We start from the raw sequence: 23405 nt of genomic DNA on the forward strand, positions 1-23405 counted from the left end.
AGGTGCCGCGGGCCGGACACTGGCCCGCGGGCCGTATGTTGCACGCCTCTGGTCTACACGATGTATTCTATATACACCACTACCTTGGCAGTAATGTTTATGATTAAATATTGGTTATATATTTATGTCATATTTCCTGTGAATTTTCTATTCGTTTTCAGCCAGACTTGTCCTCAGTGAACCCTACTAGCACAGTGTGGTCTTAATAATAATGTAGCAGCTCGGTTGACTTTGATTTCAATCCGTCACATAGCCTACTATAGAATCTGCATAAACAATCAAACCAACAACACGCCTGTTTGTTTTTTCATTGATGTATGGAAAAACAACAGCTTTTCTCGCCTTGTGGTTGGTCGTAGTGACCTTGTTTTGAACCCAAAATTGTGTTTCATTTCGCTAATTCGCTTAAACATTTTCCGGTAGTGGTTTATTTGCTAACGACCCTGCAACATTTTTTCATGTTCATGGGTTGTGAAGCAAGTCTGAAAACATGGTAAAACAAACAGTTTTAGGCGTTTAACACCATCCTACTAAATGTAACTGCACGTTTTACATTTTTTCACTTTGTAACGTTAACACGTTGCGGAGAGTTTACGATTTTTCACACCCAACGCAATAAATCAACTTTATCAATCAATTTTAATTTTTAAGTGTCAACTTACCGTTTCTTAGATAATACACCAACCAAGGAGTTATATAACCAACGACTATAACTTGTTACGCAACTGTTACGTAAAGTAATCAGTTACGTAAAGTAATCAGTTACGTAATCAAATTGCAAATACCATGACAACAAACACGCTGGCTGAAATGCCTGAGGGGTCGCCGTTGTCAGTTTATATCTTGATAATTACATTACAACTTATGTTTGTTGGGTGGCACATGCGCATTTGTCACAAACACATAACAAGGGCTTCTCAACCTCCAATAACGCTTTACGTGGTTTCAATATTTCCTGTTTGTCCAAAACAAGCTGTAAATTATCATCATCTTCACAAGGCCATATAAACACAATAGTAAACAAATGGATTGTTTCGAAGTTTTTTTTCCAGATTAAATTTTGTTTAACAAGCACCAAATTCGTTTTAGATCCATTTTAAACCTTGTTGTGAACCTCATAATAAGAATTGCTCGAGAATACAATGTCGCATCTCAATTCTTCTTCTGGCTTTAAATGCGAATATTGTTTGACGGCAAACTCTGGACGCAGGAAATCCCATATTTTGCAGGAATTCTAAAGATTATACAATTCAGTTCGTCGCAAAAGTTAAACATTTTTTTGCGTGCCAGTCAGAGATTAGCTGCAAGACATGTCCATTAGGTGATGCCAGAGAGACACCAACATGCTCTACTATTACAATAGCGGTCTGGAGCGCCTGACCCATATACCAGGGCTGCCACTCCTTGGGATTTTTCCCAAGATCTTGGGATTTTAGTGTTGAGCTTGGGATCTTGGGAAAAACTTTTTAAACCATGGGATTTTTTTAAATTATTCATTTAATACGTTTAAGATACAATCATACTATTGTTGCGAACAAAAAATATCCATTTGCAAAAATTATCTTTTTATGTAACGATTTACGTAACAGTGCTTCATCATTTTTGTGTTCGAGGCAATTCCCTGTCAAAACTTATGAGTCAGGCTAGTGCTACAGGCTTTTCAATGTATCATGTGCCACTAAAAACATGTACAAAAAATATCTTTTTCTTTTGTATTTTTCTGGTATTTCTTAGCGTCTTTTCAAAAGTACAGATGACTGGGACCTGGTGTAACCATATAGATTATGTTGCCTGCGCCAGCTAGGATTTAAACTGTGTATTTGCCATTTTTTGGTTATCTTGGGATTTTTGGAAAAACCTTGGGATTTTTGGTGAGGTAACCTTGGGATATCTTAAAATTCTCAGTGGCAGCCCTGCCATATACAGACATAAAAAACCCTGATCGGGATTCGTCCCCGGGAGAGTCCTGGGTTCGAACCCCGTGAAAAATAAAAATAAAAACATAAAAAAATAGTGCGGTATATGCGTGGTTAATTGTTTTGAATAGTTTTTTTGCTTAATTACTCATTTCCACTCGTTGTGAAACGATAATAAAACGAATTGTACATAATATATCTACATGACACATTGGCAATGTAAACACAAATTAGCGCCTGAATTAACCGATAATTACTGTGGTACGTTGTTAATTAATTACTTTACTGTTTATCGTTGGGCCAAAGTTTGCATGGTAAATTTGCTAGTGATAATACAAGGGGCCCATTAAACTACTTTGCGTTCAGTTTAGGCAAGAAACAACAATGTGGGCTAAAGAACACACAATCTTTATTTGTTAATACTCTATAACACGCAAATTTTCGATGTTACACGATGTTTAAATGCTAATGGTTTGTTCATTTTGGCCCGGTCTTTAAGAGTCTCCTACTTCTAAACCCTGAAACAGGTAGTTTTGGCCAAGTTTTTATACTTGTTGTACTTGCTAAATGTTTTCAAATTTAAGAACCAGTGCCGTTGGTTATACATATAGGCATATATCATGGACATGTAACATAATTAACGCTGAAAAAGTTTCTGCTTGTTTTACCTACTAGTTTCTAGGGGAAAATGGGTTTTAGGTTAATAAAGATACCAATGATGTGGGAAAGGCGAAACATATCTATCTTGAATTCAAAAAGATGAATGATTTGATGTTTTAACAAATTTAAATCGGTCTGAAATCGGTAAGTACCGGCTAATTTAAGCTATCGGTTTTATGACAACTGCAACACCGCAGCACGCCTTAAAGCATATGTTGTGACAAATACAGACAGACAGAAGAGTTGTAATTCCCACGCTGAGCCATTCGATTAGTGTGCTTTCCCCACACCAAGTACAATGACTAGACTGGTAACTTAGACTATTGGTTGATCTGCAAGAATTTAACAATAAACTTAACGTGGGAACCAAACAACAACTTCAGCCCATCCCAACGTCACTCAACGATTTGCGCTCCACCAAAGCACTGAAGCGTAACGAATTGCACCCCCATTATGGCAACATGAAACCATAATTTTTCACATCAAGATGTTTTTGGTGGTTTTGAAGCGGGTTTACAAACCAACTTCGTGCAGTCAACCTTCACAACATTTTATATGCGTAGAAAAAGTACTTTGCATTTATTAGTTTTGGGAAATGGTCAAATTAAATTTGAAAACAATTACATAGTTTTGTAATACGAGGTCTTTTTTCAACAAAGAGCTATATTAAGTTGGTTTAGCGGTTTTGCGAACAAAACTGGTAATATTTGAGGCCCGAATCAAAAATATGTCTGACCTAAAAACGACTAAAAAATATACCAGCGCGTTTACCACCTGCCTCGATAACTTGTGCGCAACAGGTTTAACGATCGAGGTTAAAACGAACGTTTGATGTAAAGATCTAAACCACACAGGGCGACCTTATGGCGTCCCTGACGTACAATATGATATCGTCGGCATATCAAACGTCACTATGTGATGACTCATCAATATACGTCTTTGAAGCGTCCTTGAAATTTTGACCTATAAAACGTCATCGCATAAATCCAATTCCCAATTTGCATCAATGCTTAAAGTTAGTTTTAACATTTTAAAAGAGGGGGTTTTAGGCCTGCAAAAAACGTCTGTTTTCGTTTTTCGTTGCTCTCTTCTCCTGGTAGGTTTGCAGCTATATTTAGAATTTCTGAGCGCGCGGTCAACGCGAAATGTCGTGTTAATAAATATGGGTTTGCCGCGTTTTATCTCTACATGTCCTGCATCAAAACAACACCGTGCAGTATGACCATATAAGGTAACGTTGCGAAACGTGTTCTCATTTAAGTTAACTTTCTATTTTTCAAACACAACGGATAAAGCGAGTTTTTGAACAAGCTTTGTACATTCAAGCTCGACCAAAACGTCTCAGTCTTTCTAGACGGTGACCAACTTCAAATTGGCACAGTTTAAACGAAAAAGTGCCATGAAATGCTACGTTTTCCATGTATGGTTTGTGAGCAGCACGGTCTGTGCAAAATTCATGCGCAAAGCATTTCATCGTATCAACATCCTTTCAAGCTAGCATTATGCAATCATGAAAGCTGCCGAACAGTTCAAAGTTTGCCATAAACAAGTCAAAACAAAGGCTTCGCAGCAGACTAGTCACGATTGCACCACATAACGTTTGCCTCAATGTGAAGGGCGTTCGATGGGCATAAAAGTTTACCAGGCTTTTGCATGCAGATTGAAATACTGATTTAAATTTACGATATGGATTGGCGACGGCTTCATCTACATACTAGACTAGAGTATAAAGATTTATTGATATCGAAAACCGTTTAAGTTCTCACAATGCCAACAACCTTTTTGATGGATTTGGGATATAATTTAAGAGACTCGACTCACTATTGTACATCACAGTCTTGTCTTTTAACACAGTTAAATTAGTTTGAGAGGCTCTTAAATCACTTGATTTGCCTTTAAATAGACAAAACGTGACTAAAACGCTACATGAATTAAAAAATAATTATTGTTGCATAATTTTAAACGAGTCAAATTCATGCCAAAACGTTTTGTTGAAAGTGAGGTGTAGCCTATGTTATACAACCAATGCACGTGGTTCAAAAACAACACAAACATTGTTAAGTAACCCGCCGCAGCTGTAAAACGGATGTTATGTAAGAGCAATATCAATATAAACCAGGGGCGGGCAACATACGGCCCGCGGGCCGGATCCGGCCCGCGACGGGGTTTTGAGCGGCCCGCAGACAGTTTCCGGTCTTACATGATAATGTGGCCCGCGGCTACAGTCTGCTGCAATCCGCCACTACTTGCTTGCTATGTCAAATTATAGTTGTAACAGATAGTAACGTTCCCCAATAGTAAAAAACTTTCCCGCCGTTGTTACCATTGCACCATACGTCCATTGTTACGACATAACTTCCAACCTTGTGTGTGGCCTGCTTTCACGGTTTCATTGTTTCCACACGTGTAGCCTAGTTAGTGTTTCAGCAGTATCTAAGTATGTTGTGTATGCATTAAATTTGCTGTGGTGAATAATTTTATGTTATATCAGTTAGATTGTTTGGACTGTATTGTAATTGTGACGTCCTTAATTGTATTTGGTTTAGATGGTCAAAAATCCGTTTTAAATCATTGGATAAATACGCGATTAATGTATCGATTCAGGAATCCGGCCCGCCAAGTACTTCATTTTCCCATATCAGGCCCGCCGACTGGAGAAGTTGCCCGCCCCTGATATAAACCATTGTGGGCGTGAACGCTTTTAGGGTTTCAAAATGTTCGTTTATGGATTGTGGCCAGCTGTTTATAGATTTTGAAATTACACCCAAAAATACCCAACTGCTTTATGTTTATATTCAGTGCACGTACACGTTTTCGTATATTTCATAATAGCTCCATTAAAAGACCTTTTTAGCATGTTTTGAATTGGTTCAACTCATACATTTGTGTTCGCAGTAACTGCTCTAAGCTTTCTCTTACTTAAACACGAACGGTCGTGGTGAGATTGGAAGCCCCAACCTTATGACTAAGCGGAGTAACCACATGGACTTAGGAACAAATCTTAAAGCGTTGAGCCATTCTTTTATGAAATTATTGTCACACAGTTGTCTACACGAAGCTGGTAAAACTACCCACGTTTTGATATTCGCTATTACAATAGATGTATAAATCAAGAAAAATAGAAAGTTTCGGCTGACGATGTAACGTTCTGTTAAATGCAATAAAACCGTAATAGCACGTAGCTATACTAGTGACACAACGCACTATAAATAAACTAGACTGCCAGGCAGCCATAAAAATGCGCCAAAATACATTAGGGGACATCCCACTTTTTAGGCATCTCATATGCTCAACATGCGCACATACAGCACATGATGAAACGTCAAGACACATGCCATGTGACGAACTGGTCAGGTGCTTTACGGAAAACCCAAAGGTCGTTCTAACTAACACAAGGTTGTTGACACGCAAAAGCCATTTCTCTCCACAGTTCGAAGGCTTAACGTTTATCAATATTTGTCCTCACGATGTGATTTTATCTTAAACTTTGTGTTTGCTTAGTGAATAGGTCGGAAGCATTAAGACGAGTTACGTGACAGTGTTGTAATACCTCGTGCTGGTGAATGTCGTATTTATTCTTTAAGACTGAAAAGTTTTATTTTTTAGGACTTAAATTAAGTATTTTCACTTCTAAGAGTCTATTCCGCCTGAGTACACGATCACAATCATTCGGCCTTAAATTGAATTCGCTTAGTTTATGACTCTGATTTACAAATCAAAATCTTATTTAACACAATGCCTGCTAAGATTTTGTTTGCAACACAAAATGCTCTTACCAGTAACAAGCAACATTTTTAGGCTGTTTTTGGCGTGCAAAACATGTTTAACTTATATATTATACCCATTCCTCAGACCATTTTTGCCATATTTCTGCTGAAAATTTCCCCCATACTTTTGCCAGTACATTTGTGCGCATAAAAGTCATCAATCACGTGACCGCCAAACATGGTTATGCCCAAGTGCACATCAGAGACAAGGAAAAGTGGGTTGAACGGAAACCCGAACAATTCACCGCCCTTGACCTTTAGTGACCCCGGTTTTGGTTGGCAATTTTGCGTGAACCTGTTATAACGTGGCGTGTGCGCGAGGCTACAAAACAGACAATGTCTGCGGCTGTTGGTTTATATTTCCGCAACCTTTTCCTGTTCAAGATTTACAATTGGGAACATCCGCTATAAGTAGGTTTATTGGCGTTGTAACCGGGTTCGCGAGCAAGCTTTGTGCCGACAACCGTGAATAAAATGTATGCTGTCTAACACCGGGCTTCATTTGGGGCATTGATTTTGTAACATGTACATTCTGCTACCATGAAATTACTGCGTCATTGTTACGTTCAGACGTCATTAATCACGTCACAGGGGCACAACAAAGCGTGTAACGACGTCATTACTGTTTTTTATTTGACATTTACGACTTCATCGTTCATTATCGCTTCACATTAAAAATAAATGTGATGACGTCATTAATCAAAGTGTCTCAAGTCGAAATTGTTTCAGACGCACAGTGACGTCATAATCTAATTTCAAATCAGCGGTCGAAAGAACTAAGACGCTTAAAAGCATTTAATTAGGTTGTTGTCGTTTCTGCCAGTGGTTGAAAATTTCCAGCTTAATCACACATAAAAAGTCCCTTTCTGTCATGCCTCAACCTTTCTGACGCCAAAAATATGAAATTCATGACCAGATTTTGTTATAACCAGGGCCCCATTGAAGGCCGTTTTTATTTTTCAAGAATAAATAAAGATAATAATAACGAAATGTCAAAAAATGAAAAAAAAGACGACAGATAATAAATAAGAACGACAAAAAGCACACCACCGTACGAAGAGGCGGGGACAACACGTGCGTCGCACAACAGACAAAGGAATTTCGTCCTCCAGCCTAGAAGGGTCGGTGCTGCAACGCGCGGCGTTCTTGGGTGGATTTTTACCTTAAGCGGCGCGTCTGCAACTGGGCGACATGTACGGAACCCACCGTTCACGATTGGTTTGGGGGGAAAACGCACACAAAGATTTCATTTAACACATGGGTTTACCGCCACTAAAACATTACAGTGTTTCACAAAACATTTTTTTACCGTTTGTATCTTGTAACATTTGCACTTTCTTTAAATTGTTATGTTGCTGACAGTGTACAGTGGTACCGGACCATAAGGATGTTGCTAATCCATATTTATAATTTGCATTTTATTTGGTAAATTATAACCAGATTTTTTTGGGAAACATGTTTATGGCAAACTGTATTAATTTGTGACAAATAGACTCCGCAACCAGTGCGTTTTAAGGGGGGTGCACTGCTGGGCAGTCAAGTAACACGGACAAATATGTAAGCACCAAAAAAAAAACGACAAAGAAATAAATAAGAATAAGAACAGCAACTCTGTGGTGAGCTTGTACATTGATACGGCTAGAGACGTGTGCACAAAATAAGACAAAAGCAAAAACAGGCAAAAGTTTCAAAGGGGAAACACTGCGACCAAATTTTCAATTTCCCAAATATTACTTTACGTTTGACGAAATTTTACTACTTTTTAGTGTTTCCCCCTTGAAATCGTTTTGCTTGTGGAAATAGAGTTGGCGTCAGTTTGCAACCGCGAAGCATTTTCTGCCCGGCGGTCGCGTTTCAGGACATGAAGAATAAAACAAACAATAAATATACGTTTCCACGACGTTCAACAGATATAGTAAATAGTGGCATTCAAAATCGAAAAGCAAACGAAAAAACAACAACGAACAACCAACATAACAGCAACATAACGAAGTAGCAACTCTCAATAAATAACATAAATAAAAATCTTCCACTGTTGCGTCATACGCAATGACGTCAGCACCGTGGAAAGGGGATTTCCCGGGGGTTGGGGGGCATTAAACCTATGTGAGTTGGCGATTTTCAGTTGGAAACAGTAGAACCATATTTTTCTGGCACCCGAAGAAACAAGATTGTGTCACGTGGTGTGATTTGACCTTTCCCGTGACCTCTGCAGCCTTCCCATGCTTTGCGCGCACTTGAAACCGAGCCACGTGTCCGCGCGTGCTGTAGTCTCACAGCAGGCGTGTCCAGACGTTTAGGAATTTTAGTTGAAGCTCTCCGTGCTATCCGTGGAGCTACCGCCGTCTGAGCACTCCGACGAAGTTCGTATGTGACTGCTAGTGGTGCCACAATGCCTGCAGGGCAAGAAACAAAGCGGATGTTACAATCACTTTAACGCACAAAGGCCTATTGTCGAAATTCGACAAAACAGAAACGTCCAATTACCTGGAAATAAAATCGCCTTTCAGTATCCACGGGTGGATCATGATTTGCTCAAGGGTCGGTCGGTCCGATGGACGAAAGCACAGCAGGGATCTAATAAGGTCTTCGCATTCTGTGAATACAAAAGAGCATTTGTGAGATAACTCGCCTCGCAGGTGCTGGTGTATAGCTCATATGCATAGAAGGGTACTCATTTGCGTTTATGAGCTATTTGTGTGCGCGTTGGCGTTGCCCACAGGAAAACCGCCGACTCGAAGCTAGTGATTTCGCGCCGTGAGCTGAACAAACAGCTCGAAGAAGGTACGAGGCACAAACAGGCGTGGTACACTATCGGAAATACCAAGACCTTTTGTGAGCACAAACGGTAACGGAAGGGAGGTACAAAGAACCGGTATTGAGAAGGTATTCTTGGCCGTTACTACTGACGCACACACACCAAGCACGCGCGCATACGTTTGTGAGTGTGCGAGCATCAAAGGAGGCTTTAAACAACAAAGATTAAGGCTTGACAGACGAACAATCGGCGCTTTTTGTCGCGACAGACGCTAAGTCAGAGCCCTATTTGCCATACGGAAGGGACACAGGCCGCGTAAAGGCCACTACTGACTGTTATTAGCATCCAAATACACCCGGTTACTCTGTATTTGCATTGACTTGGCGAAATTTGCGTTGTGACAAATTGACCCGTGTGCAATTCACAGTGGTAGCGCATGCCTAGAAACGCACCCAGACCGAAATAGGATTCCGGTGGTTGCTATAATTAGAGTCGCGCAGGCCTTTTGAGAGAAGCCAGACGCGTCACAAGATACGTCATAGCAACGATAAACATTGAAGATGCGCAGGAAAATGATCTGTTGTTTGGTGCTGGGCGCAAAGACGATTAAGTGACATTTGAGAAAACGCCAAAAGCGGTCAGCGCAACGTACAGGTTCGCACAATGAAATTTAATTGATCGTCAACCTTACAAAAACCTCGTTGGACTTGTTTAACAGCTTAAGCGCGGTTTTTGCGTGGTCGGCCAAAACAGAAAAACACGTTGTCAATAAACCGCGCGTAGAAATGTTTATCAGCGCGTACAATAACATAGAGTAGGTTGGAGTATGTAATTTCCGCAAGATGTTATAAACACAAAATTTCACCCTTACCTGCTGATACTGGGTGGTTGAAGCGGACTTCGGCGTTTTCTATTTCTTCGTCTTTGTCGAAGGGGATATCTCCGCAGACCATGTCGTATAGGAGGACACCTAGCGACCAGACTGCTGCTGATCTTCCGTGGTATCGATGTTTACGGATCCACTCGGGTGGGGAGTATACACGAGTACCTGGAACGGCAGAAACAACACGTTTAATTGACTGCTACGCATTTGGTTCGCGATGTAGTATCATAAACAAAAAGGGCTTGTATGAAATTTAGATGGGGTCGTAATCTCATAAGCGCATTGTTATGCCCAACGAGAGGGCTTGAAGCGTAGATACGTTGCTATGGGTACGGTAATAAATCAAAAAACTCGAGTGTTGGACGATTAATGCGAAGTGGTGCTCGATACGAAACGCGCATAAACTATTATCTATTGAAGAGCGGTTTTTCCGAAGCAAGCCGCTCATTTAATAACAGCACAAGCGCAGATAGGAATATGCTGCTTGTAGTCACGTTTTAGATGAGCCCCCTTCCCCCTCAATCTTGCCACATCCTGTTATCGATCCGTTTGGTCAGCGTTCGCGCAAACGAGGCGGATATAGTCTGCCCGCCTTTCACAACAAGCGTTTCGCAAACAGCAATGAGGACCGGACTGAAGCAGCGGCTACAGCTGTAGACCTTGGCTCGGCCCGTAATTCAGGTAAACACAATACAAGGGGCTCTGAAAATAGCCCACGAAAGTCGAGCTACCCGTGGGGTAAAATACACAACACCGAGTTAACGGTAAAGTAAACTTGGCTCACAGGGACAATTGGTTAACTTTGCAGTTTGATCATTTGTCAGAAGCGCCGCGCTACTTTTACGTCATAATAGACGTCAGCGTGGTTTGTGACGCGAAAGCGCGAAAGGAAAAAAAAGTTTTGGTTGCTTTTCCCCTTCCCGGTGGTTGCAGTTCGCTATGAGCAGCTAAGACGCTTTTCCGCCTTCGACATCCACGCAAAATCGTGGAGTTTCTCGAACGCGTCGGGTTTAACCGGGTACGCAACTTGCAGCCATATGCCACAGTGTTCGTTGGTTTTTGCGGCGCCAGGTTGCTGTACTGGTAAGACCGGTTTAGTAGAAACCAGTTCGAGGTATATTGCAGCTAAACACACCACAAATTTGCTGCATTCTCATACGGCACGGCGCAGTCACGCACGCAATAGCAGGCGAGCCGATCAGGTATGGTCGGAATGCAGACTGACGCGTTGCCCGAACGAACAAAGTTCATCTCAGTCGAAGTATGTGTTTGCACAACCGATGTTTCAACCCCGACTTATACAGCGCGGATTTTTTGCATCGTCACTACACGAGCCATAATAAAACCGCACAACACACATCAAAGTCCAATTCACCCCCAGGCAACCCTTCGTCGTCGCTACTATTAAAGATGAATCGTAACAAAACATCTGCAAAGCGATATACAAGACACCGTGGAGCTATATGTAACAGCTGCTCGCGTGGTTCGTTCTTTTCGACTTCCCACAAATTCTAATAAACGCCGCTAACGGCAAGTGCGCTGGGAAATTCGGGCGCGCGTCTAAAAATAAGCGTCTGGCGTTCGGAGCAAAGGGAGAGAGAGTTAAAAGGACAAACGAATGCATTATTTAGTAGGTGTCAGGTGCGTCTGCAGTCGAGAAGCGAGGTAAAAGGGCTTCTGCTTCTGCTGCGCAGGTGTGGTGATGTAATGCCGGAGTTACTGCAAATTGACCATAGAGTCATCTATGCGAATCCCTCATAACCACCGTCAATGTATTTGACAATTAAAAAGTTTGCGGCGTTCACTGTAAGCTGCACACTTTTTAAAGCGGGTTTAAACCATAATTGTTAAGTCGTTAGCACCTTCAAAATATTTTGTTTTGTTAGCACCTTCAAAATATGTTGCATGAAATTCTAAAGAGTTTTTGGCGTCATTAAGTGACAAAAAACAATTATTGTGTCAAATTAGATGGCAATCGGTTGCCTAGCGAACTGGCCAAACGGTTGCCAAGCTACTGTTGTGACATCACAAGGGGGCAAAGTCGCCAGTGATTACCGAAAATTCGACTTTTAATAGCATCTCGACCTCTGCGGTGTGTGACAACATGGAAGGTTTGGACTTTGGTATCCAACTAATGCCACGCCGGGTGTCTTCCGTGGGTCAGGAGAGTAGTGAAATGTCGCGAGGTCCAAGAAATTTGCATTCAAGCGATGGGAAGTGTCACGTTTTTGCAGAAAGGTCGAATGCAAATGGTGCTGTGTTTTTTCCTGCGCGGGCAAAGGGTGTGGCGTTTTGACGTCATCCTTGCATGAATAATTCATGAGCACGACATCATTGCGCTGTGCGTTACTTGACGTTTTCGCAAGGCTGCGTGAAAAACGCGCCAAAACCGCTATTGACGTCACGCGGGGTAGTTATTGACGCGTGTGTCCGATTGAAAAAAAACTTCTTGTCTCTTGTGAGAATGAACAGACGCAACTTGCCGAATTGGCCTATTTCAGTAAGATGTTAAAAGCATCGTGGTCCCTTTGTTCCTTTGTCTCAGTTTCCGCTTTCGGCGCGACGTTTTCTGTTCGATGATTGACGCTCAGTCAGATAAATTAGCACACCGTAACACGTTGAGAACACGAGTTTCCTGACATCCACGCGGCTAAAGCGTTAAATTTGCCGGCCTAATGAAGGTAGCAGTCTCGCCGTGGACACTTGATAGGCAACACCTCAAACCTTTCCATCGTTAATTGAACACGATGAAACGTAAGTGTGTAAAACCTCCCGCCATTACAGCCATTATTGAGTAATTGCGCCTTTGGAGATGGATGTCCATGCGATAGTAGCTCCTGCTATCATTTACCTTCTTGTTCATGCATAGGAGGCACCGGCATTTCGAGTTAATTCCGAGTCAAACTATCAAAGTAAGAGGAATCGTCGCGTTGAGAGGCGACAACCAGGATGTTGGCAATCAGACAACTAGCTTGTGGGCCAGACTGTGGCAAAACGAATTGGCAAGTTCAATACCGACTCCTACTGACAGACTGGTGTCGGTGATCCTAGGAAGCACCAGTTGATGCTTGTTAAACGCCAGACCGGTGGATTGGTGGTGGATTGACAGGGCGAAAGAGTACTCCGGACCGAACGAGATGATGCTTCATATTTTGACACGCTTCCTGTATTCGCTTGGGGATTGTATACACATACGCCTGGTCAAGGACGGAGCAAAAATATTTGTTACAACGCCAAGCCTCTGGTACTCGATGTGCTAAAAATATGCCACTCACAAAAGCGTCACCTCACAAGTGCTTAGCGTGTGAATAAATCACAGTAGCTACATCCGCCTTTGCAGACGTTTAAGTGTAGAATCCGGTCCAGGATTTATGGCATGTTCTCACGCTTATAAGGCACTTACACCAAGAACAGAACTAACCCCTTGTTTCATTCTGAAAACAAGGATATGAAAGTGGATGTGAACCCGGCAAATTACAATTGAAACGGTTTCGGACAAACCTCCTCCGTTCAAACGTTTAAAGGAAACTTTTTTTCGTCTTTTAACACTTGGAGAATGCCAATGTACTGAACAGAATAGTGTATGTCCACCTTGATATTTCCTGTCAGAAATTGTCACCAGAAAGTTACGTGGCTAATAGAAAGGTTATAAACCGCAAACCAACACCGCAAATTATAATAGTAAGGCGTGGTCGCCGTAATCGGACAGAAAAAAGAGTTGAGAGTTCACTTTGTACGCGTTGCAAAGGTCACAGCACTTAGGCCAAGCCGCGGTGCGAAAATGGCTACCTGCTTTTCCGGTGGACGCAAACGAGCGACAACTTTATGGGAAAATCACAACGCGAGAGCGAAATTATAGAGAACCGAGAAGAGGTCATGACTTAAAAGCGACTCTGCTGGTGTTTCCCATCATTTCCTCGCCGTGCTTGCTGTCGCATTTGCTTCCGTCTTTGCGTTTATCACCAATCAAAAGGCTTCCCGGTGTCATGTGACATGAAAAGTCGGTTAATCCCCCGAAATAGAAATTGCTTTGTTGAACTCAATCCTTACAAAGCCGAAAATAATTGAAACTCGCAAATGAATTTGGGTTAAGACCCATGGAGCGTTGATTAAGAGCAGATTTGCTACTTGGATGAACTTGAAGCTACGACGATAAAGCCGCGGGTTATATTGAGCTCTGAGCTATATTGAGCTGTAAAAGGGGTGGGTCATGCCTTGTCGCATTTGAACAGTCGCGTAGGAGGCCAACATACCAAGGGCATGACGTTAACATGCGCATACGCCTAAGCAATAACGAGACATCAAAACCGCGTTAGTAAGAACACCGGAAAAGCAAGCATAACACACTGCCGCTCTTCAGAGAGAATGAAAGAGCATTACAGGGCGGACTCTCACGCGAGAGTGACAGGAGCAACGAATTCAAACGCTCTCGTAAGGTGGTTTGTGTTGAGGCGTGCACCGAGTGCGTTGAATGGAATGTTTGGTATGTTGATCAACAACGTGTTGGTATTGCGTTCTGCCTGGGTCCAAAATGCGCGGGCCCGCACGGCGGATGTTCGTTTGGCGGGAAGTGGGACGCGTCGATTTTTTATCAATCACTCCGCGCGCGTCATAACCGGCACTTCCGCCGCAGATCGCGATGTGCTCACAGAGGCAAATTGCTTGTTTTGAACATTTTTTCTTCGCTATACAGCGTGCACAAGGTAATTCCATCCCAAAATACATATTTCACACTGTTAAAATCATCTTTTAAAGTTGTAGAGGCAACTTTGAGCACACGAAGTGCGTTTTCGGCGGAGCTGAGTCGTGTACAGATAGCAGCATGAAACGCCTAAAACCATAACAAAGCCGTTAGTTGAAAACGTTTGGTGCTGTGACGACGTACGATGCTCTGCGAGGGCAACATGTTTACTTGCGACACACGGCACGCTACAGGAACTGGCCCGACCCTCCGTAACCCTGGACCAATGGTGAGGACAGACGGCGTTATCAGGATGCAAAACTTCCGCAGCCAGGGCCCTGCTAGGACTCTTTCTCCGTAAACCGGTTTTCCGAACTGACTTGCTTGGAGTGTAGAAGCAGCGGGAATGCGTCAGTCGGTTTTCTACGAAGGCTGTTTAGACTAGAGGCAAAATGCACAACGTTCAATTGATCTGAGTACATAGAGCACATCGGTGCCGGATGCGTGAATAGCCAATTCAGCTGCTCGCTTTAATTCATAAAAATAAGCGCGTGGCGCTTTGCTTTGGTCTCTGAACGGAGCGGTAACAAAGTCCAAAAACTTCAATTTTACAAGCAACGATAAATCTGTGAAGATAGAAGGGTGGGGCCCATCGCGCGAGAAAAACACGAGACGGGTTCTTATTAATTATTTACGGCTCAAAACCGAGTGCGTTTTCTAGTGCCAATCTTCGTCGTTTTAGCCTAGAAATCTGTATCGGGTCGAATGCACCCCATTGGTTGTCGTCTGCAAAATGACGTAATTGTACTTCGCTCATCTATAACGCGATTAGGGAGCAACAGTGCACAAGCTTGTTCTGGGCGCCTTGCTGGCTGGGGTGAAAGGCCACGTTTATAAACACCCAAATCTGCATGCAAACTCACACATCAATATTTGCTAGTACGGCTTAGTTTAACGATAAACTATAATGTGTATACATGATTTGCTTTTCAAGGTTAACCAGAGGCCAAGGGCGGCAGATTTCTGGGAACAGTCAAACTAGGGAGCGGTCAGACAAGTCCGGACCGGCCGTGGAGTTGTCTGAATTCGTTCCCAGAAGCTACAGTAAAAGTTTGGACCATTGACGCCGCGGGTTGCTCTCCCGCCACGCCAAGCCTTGGTTTGTCAACACAAGAAACCGAAGGCTAAATTGAGGTAAATTCCGCTTCCTCAAGACGGTTTCATTACAGCAGATGGAACTGGTGTGTAGAACACATTGACTTGTTTACGAGAAGGCCCATGGCGCGTTAAACATTCACTAAATACGGGGAACCTCGGTGGTTAAACAATAGCGCTGGCCCGTCTGTATGTAAATGCGTGCTTCCCCAAGAACGCTTAGCTCGTTTCTGAAACCCCAGAAACCCAGAGCGACAACAAACCAGCACATGAGTGGCATTCCTAACCGCATCAAGTACTGTTAACGCCGTGCAACGTTTCCATAACAACTGCGAAGCGTCGTCGTAGCAACGTACATTGCATACATCAAGGGGGTCGACTCTGAAAACAAACGATTCCGGCCAACAAAGGCTTGAACGCCGCTAAAGAAAACAAGCCACATCAAGCGCTATAGTTGGGAACGCCCGTTGCCACTGTATGCGGAGCTCATTATTTCGCAATCCACCACGTGTTCGACTGAAAGGTATACGAGAGTCGTACAAACTGCCTGCGGTGCTTGGATCTTGATGTAACATTTATTACGTGTATACTTCGTGGAACGGCGGCATTTTTGCGCGATCAAAAAACGCAAGAATGTGAATTTGAATTCAGGAATTTAAGCTACGTAATGTGTTATTTTCGCAACGCCCAGATGTGCTAATAAGGCAGAGGAATTTTATACAAAAGTACCTAAAGAGTATTGTCCTAAACTTCTATGTTGAACTTATGTAATGAGGTGCCTTGAATACATGGAAATTTGTTAGTGGGATCTTCACAGGGGCAACCTTCTGGTAAACAACATTGCCATTGAAGAGTTGATTGCCGCAAACACAACACCCCCCTGCCCGCGAAGACGTCATACGTTTACTGACAAGGACATTAAGGTCGAAGGAACATAGTAGGATATTGCGCCACAGGTACGGTAGCAAGCGGGTGACATCATGAACACATGACACACGTGATTGATTTGAATTACGTCCCATGAGCGAAGGAAGCACGGAAAAGTTCCAAAACCCGTCGTTGGTTCAATCAAGTACTTCGGCATTTTTCGCCTTTAGGTCAGCGTGGGCGACCGGAATGAGTCACCCGTTACCCAGGGAACAAGAATTCACGATTGGAATGTCTCTGGTTTGAAAAACAAGCGCAAATGCGTGAGTCATGCAACGTTATTTATCGCCGCGGTTGCCAACGCACGCAAGGCCTTTGCTTATCGAAACTTCAAAAAAACTTCTCAATGCGGCGCCAAGTCTTGTTTTCGAAACCGGGAAAAGGCCTGGAAACTTTCGTTGCTATTCTGGGTGCATTATTGCAAGGCAATGCAATGCGCTGATACCAGGCACCGATCGATTTGGCACAGAGCACGCGCTCTCAGCGGAATTTCCTCGCTGAACTTTGTCACAGTACTTGCTCCTCAGCTCCGTCGCATAGCAACAGAGCGTAAACAGCCCCCAACTAGTACGTGACGCTCTAGGCAACGCTGAATGCCACACAGCGTACAAAGAAAACACAACACGAATTCCGATGAGCTTAAAATATCTCATTGTGGCCAACGCATAATCACGTGCTATGAACTGGGGGGTACAGGCTTAGAAGAAGAGGTATCATATTTTACTACTGAACATCTAGTGCTTTTGTCACGAGGATCATCAACAAAACAAGGTATCGCGCGTTTGGTTCCTTTTCAACAGCGGAACTGTAACGCTAGGCGGAAATTATTTCGATGTACGCGCGTGCCACAGCGTTCTGGGGGCAGGTCCTGACGCGTGTCGTTGCTATGCGACAGTTGGGCGTTCCTCAGCGTAGTGAAAGCGAAGACGCGAAAACACTTTGCTTTGTGAGCCCCGTGGGCCGTGATTCAGCTGTTCTTGGGATTGCTTTAACGTCATTCGGGTTTGCCAACGCTAAGGTTTCGCTGACCTTTCAGTTTTTTTTCTGTTTCGCCGCACAAGCACCTTGAGCTGAACCTGCATTCTGCCACAGTAGGCACGCAGCCCACCTGGGTTAACTAAAAGGTCATGCGCGTCTGCAGATGCCTTGACGTCAATCGCGAGGCAAGATAATGTGTAAGCCCCGCGGCAATGCTGTGTAAGGACGAAGAAGCAAAACATGTTGTTTGGTAGGGTCTGAAATTTACAGTGGGCCTAATTGAAACCGCCCACTAAAACTTTACACGTTTCGCGCCCTTTTTAGGTACAGACGTCGCACACAATTAGGCGTTTTGTGACTTCACAAACGAGTGGCCCTATTCGCATTCCAACGGGGCTTCAACGAAAAGGACGGCGAAATCATTCAAGTATTTAGCGTCGGGGAACGCGCGCTTTGGGCACACAAAGGGAGGGAGTGAGAGCAATAAAAGAGATAAAGGGAGGATGGAGTGGGAGAACATCTTGACACAAACCGTCGTCCTGGGCGGTTCAACGTTCCAACAGAAGTATGCGCACCTTTACTACGCCCAACAAGACATCTTAGAAACAACGCTGTTGGTGGGAAAACGTTAGGTGGGGGTTGGGGGGCTTCAAAGGGTGGAGGAAAAGGCGGGAAAAAGGTGTGCGCGGTGTTTGGTTACTAGTCACGCGAAACTATACTTTCGCCCACGACGCTATCGTGCCAGCAAGGACGAGCGCAGTTTGTTGTCAAAGGGATGACATCATCGCTAAGCCCCGCGCTGTCCGTACACAACGGATTTCCGCTTGAAAAATCCCGCGAGACGGTGAATGGACAGGGCGCGCGAAATTTTTATCAATCACCGCACGCAAGTTTCCGGCCTCATAAATATGGGTAAGTACGCTGCGCGATTGCTGCAGTGAAAGCTGATCCCTGTTGCGCGGGTTGCACATATTGACATCGGTCATAACAACAGGTGCACGAGATATGAGCCGGAAAGCAGGCTAGGCTCTAAAACACGCACGACCGCTCGTTCAGCCGATACGCGAAAAAATAGATAAAAAAGGCAGAATTAGTGCCACAAGGGAGCTGGAACTGGTTGCGTTTCCACGTACTTTCGGTTCAGCCGTTCGCACGCCACCAGCGTCAAACAGAAATACCTTTGAAAAATTTGTAGCTGAACGGCTTGCAATAGGGGAATGCCTACCGCTTACCCAGGTCACAAGACCACAAAGAAACTGAAAACGTCAGGCACTTGCTGCAATCGGGAATTTCCATACAGTGGCTTAGGCATTTTAGCAACGCAAAAACATAAGCGGTTCCTTTTTTATTATTCTCACAGAGGACTTCGCCACCACAGCTGGTACTGATAGTCAAGTCTTTTGCGACTTTGAACCATTGGTCGTACTTTGATCTTAGAAATCAAACATTAGTACAACACCCGGCGCCAAATGTGAACATCAAAGGCGCACTGCTGTTATATGTCGGAGCTGTCTGTTGTTTTGGCCGATCTAACGGACTTCGAACACTGTCGTGCACACAGGCACACACACGGGCGCGTACATACGTTTCCAAGGCCATTGCGGCGCTCGAACGCAAAGGTCACTAGGGAATATTTCATTCACTTTACCAAATTGCAAAGAGGGAAGAAAACGCCCAGTCAGACCGAAAAGTGCTTTTCCCAGCGCCCAATACTTGCTACTTAGTGCGGGGGTTTTGCTCGCAAATGTGAAGAACAGTTGAAAATGCGACAGCTGCAGGTCGTGCGCATTAGAAGCACATAGAGCCGTTCGTCTTAATCACCAGTGACCTATTTCTTGTCTCCCAAAAGACCAGGCGCTGTGGTTGACCCGTCTCCGTTATCAGGCCAATTATAGTAGCGCTGCAACCGACTGGAGCAGGACAAAGCAAAATAAACAAACGCCTGTAGTAAAACTCGCGCCTCATCGGGACCTGCCAGTGCCCACGGCGATATGTTTGCGATAGGACACAATGCATACGCTGCAAACAGCTGTGGACAGTGATACGGCAAATATTATTATCACTTTCGGGTGCCTATCGCTGCCTCGCGCCGACAACGCGGCCGCCTGAAGTAGGATGACGCGCTAACTGGCACGAGTTTGGCTGGTGACGTGTTGCGCAGAAGGTTAAGTTCCCACTGACGAACGCAAGATGCCACGTTGCAACGAACCAAGCCTTCAGATAAACACAGCCATAGAGCAATTTTCAGGGTGCGCTAAAAACAAACTGGCGACGCTGAGAATAAGAAAACGTTTTCTTGTAAATTGACACGTTGGTGTATGACGCGATAAGCAGGTCCTGTTTTAGATTCCATAGTAAACATTATCGCTATTTATACAGAGCGCTGCACACAAGTCAATTACCCCGCAACATCACAGGTAAATATTTGAGTTTTGATCCTTAAAAAGTCGAGAGACGGAAATAAACAAGGGAAAATCCACCCAAGTGAACATATTGCCTGCAGCAGATGTCGACGACAAATCATCGCCTCGCGGTCGACCTATTTAGGCCATGACGATTTTCAATCGATTGAAATTTGTCGTCACATGGACTGGTTAAAATCACGTGATCACGCTAGTGCACAACAACAAAGGGCCACGGAAAATGACCAGAGGCGTTCCCGGTTATAGCAGTTCAAAGAAGCGTCCCACGGGACTATAGCGGGCCGTATCACCGCCAGGCGCCAGCCAATGCAACAACACAGATAGAACAGCTGAACAGCAGCACACACGGCTCCAGCGCTTCCTAACACATTTCCGGATTTCGTCAACGCAAAACACAACGACCAGCTATGATGTGTTCTAGCCCAGCACGGCGTTTGTATGTACACAAACGGTTGCGTCGAATTGATGGCATGTTACCACAAGGTTCGCTTTTACCATATAGCCTCGAATGTTTCATACAAGCCCTCGAGTATGCACACAATAATATGCATAAGATATACATAAACTAACGCTTACCGTCAAATTCAACGTATACTGTGTCGCGGAGGATGGCCCCAGAGCCGAAATCTATCAGCTTTAGGGTGTTTGTCTTAAAGTCGACAAGGAGGTTTTCATCTTTAATGTCGCGATGGACCACCCCACATTTATGACAATGGTCGACGGCTAGGAGGACCTATAATGCAAGGGGAACCATGAGTCATCACTAATTTCACCAGTTTTCGTCATGCAAAATCGTGCAAGTCATACCTGCCAAAAAAACGTACGCGCCGTGTCCTCATCTAGTAATTTCTTCTCAGTGATGTAATCAAAAAGGTCTTGGCAATGTTCCGGTCGTTCCATGATAATGATATAACTGTCCGGCCTTTCGTACCAGTCCAATAACTGTATGACGTGTTTGTTGGGTGCTATCCGTTCCATGAGCACGATCTCATTTGGTACGCTTTGTCCATTGATCTGTAGGCAAGGCATTAATCCATATAAGGTCTGCTGCCTTAGGTTACTAGCGCTAATATGTTTATATTTACCTGTCCCCAGACTTTTACCCTTGATCGTGCAATGTGTTTGATGGCTACTGGCATGTTGTCAATCAACCTAACTCCAGAGTAAACGACTCCGAAACCGCCTGATCCAAGGACCTTTCCTACTTGATATGTCTTTTCAAAGGGTTCTCGCACTGTAAATTATTTGAAATGGTATTGTTTTTGAACCGTACAAAATTTGACAACTAATAATATTTACATACCTGGTAAACCCTTAGTCGGCTGCTGCAGGTGATGCTGATGACTAGTATTCCCTAAATGCACTTTCTTGTTGAAAGAAATCATGTTTCTGTCTGCTGATTCTGTCCACAATAGATGCTTGTCCCAAAATGTCTCACGGATAAGATCGAAATATTTTGTAAGTCGCTGCGGCAAATGAGCTCAGATTCCTGGTGACGACAAACAAAATCGCTTGGTGGTGTGTAAACCAAATAAACGTTTCAGTATATCCAAAAGTTGCAAGGTTGAAATAAAGTCCAAATGCACTCGGACATACGCGAAAAAACAAACTAAACAATTAACCTGAATAAAAAGACAAGAAATTATAACTCAAACAATAACCAAAACCATTATCAAGCACTTGACAAAAAAGCAAACTGTTGTTACATAAACATTTTTTTTTCAACCTCCATAGTTCTGTACAAATTAACAGCGCAATAAGCTGAAATTAAGCTGTAACTACTACTGCCAGTAAACACCAAACTGCTGTCCTTTGCCAAAAACCGTTAGGTCTGTTACTTCGTCCTTCTCCATTGATTGAGGAATGCTACTACAATCTAAGCGCCAAGGCAGAAACGTCCTTCACTGAGCGGCGTCTCTTATCTTTGCCTTTTTCCCTGCTGCTGCTGCGCTGGCGAATGAGTGAGTCGCCTGACTCTCAACAGCGCAGTTTGAGAGTGCTGTTTACATTTTGTCTGCGCCGTCGCCCTGCCACATACGAAACTAGCCTTGTGTGTGAATGCCGCGCAACGAAACTCACTCTCAACCCTGCGCAACTGGCTTTACGCTGGCGCTCGGCTGGGACCATTTTCAGTAATTAGCCCGTTCAAATTTTATATCATGCGCAATTCACTACCAATTGTATGAAAAGAAATTCCCGCCAAAGGTCAAGGGCATTGTTACTTAACAGTAGGCATAACAATAAAGGATTATTTTTGCTGGGCCACAGAATTTATTCCCACAGTGATTATTTCCCAAGCTGTGCAGCGTTCACTGTCTTTACATTTTGACTGGAAACATAAAAGAAACACAATTTGTCTTGCATGCTTTTGTGCAGTCTGCAGATCACACTAAAATGAAATAAACCTAACAGTTTAAAATGTCGTGCAATGTTTTGTTATTCATTTAGTCAAACTTTCCTTTTTGCAGTCACTATTTGTTCTGCTGTTTAACAACAGAAACACCTTTCCAAGGTAATGTTACGCAAAAACTGAAAAACACACACAAAAACAATCGCCTTTAAACAATTAAAAACACTAAAACAAGCAACAGTTTTTTTAACAGTTTAAACAAAAATAGTTGGTTTTATTCCCATTCCAACTAAACTAAGAACACAGCAGGCATAAGTTTAACAAAAACTGAACTGGTATCAACCTACTCAAGAATGTGCAGACACATGCATCTAGCCGCATAGTATGAACTCGTTTGCCACGCCAGACAGGATTGCAGCTGTTCTCGTGTTGTCAACTAGCTGGATGCCTGTTAAACCGATGCAAGACCAAATGAAAGCGCCCTTGTTTGAAGGAATCAGTACATAGGCTGTAAGTGAATTATCAAATTAAATTGAGAACAGTAACGTGGTGAACTTATTACTATGACTATATGGCATCATTACCATACAGCCTCCATTTGCACTTTGTACTACACGATTTAAATTATCATCCTAAATGCCACATGCTAATAAGATTAGCGCTGGTGCATCGTTTTAATTGGTAGATACTTTAACACCAAAAACTAGCGGCACTGGAGTCCGGTTCACTTTAGGTCAAATGACAAATAGTTTATGAAAGTTTATTACTGTTGTGTAAACCACTGGAATGCAACTGTTGTTGTAGTGTAGTGGAAAAAACAATGCCTCATGCGCACAATTTTTGGGTTCAAATCCCGTTTAATTTTTTTTTTCTTTTTTCTTTTTTTGCAGACTTGTAGAAATGCCTG

General features: G+C 43.4%; 1 protein-coding gene across 1 annotated transcript; it reads right to left on the reverse strand.

Moving 5' to 3' along the window:
- Window positions 1-7260: 7260 nt before the first annotated feature.
- LOC145228076 (serine/threonine-protein kinase pim-1-like) lies at window positions 7261-21791 on the reverse strand. Its single transcript, XM_080093055.1, has 7 exons — window positions 21452-21791; window positions 21234-21382; window positions 20956-21162; window positions 20725-20881; window positions 9973-10149; window positions 8831-8939; window positions 7261-8739 (listed from the first exon to the last, which is right to left on the reverse strand). The coding sequence occupies exons 1-7, from the start codon at window positions 21531-21533 to the stop codon at window positions 8649-8651; spliced, it is 972 nt and encodes a 323-aa protein (XP_079949181.1). The 5' UTR covers window positions 21534-21791; the 3' UTR covers window positions 7261-8648.
- Between the last annotated feature and the right edge of the window lie 1614 nt (window positions 21792-23405).

The sequence above is a fragment of the Phallusia mammillata genome, chromosome 5, assembly GCF_965637545.1.
Source record: "Phallusia mammillata chromosome 5, kaPhaMamm4.hap1.1, whole genome shotgun sequence".
NCBI classification, from domain to species: Eukaryota; Metazoa; Chordata; class Ascidiacea; order Phlebobranchia; family Ascidiidae; genus Phallusia; species Phallusia mammillata.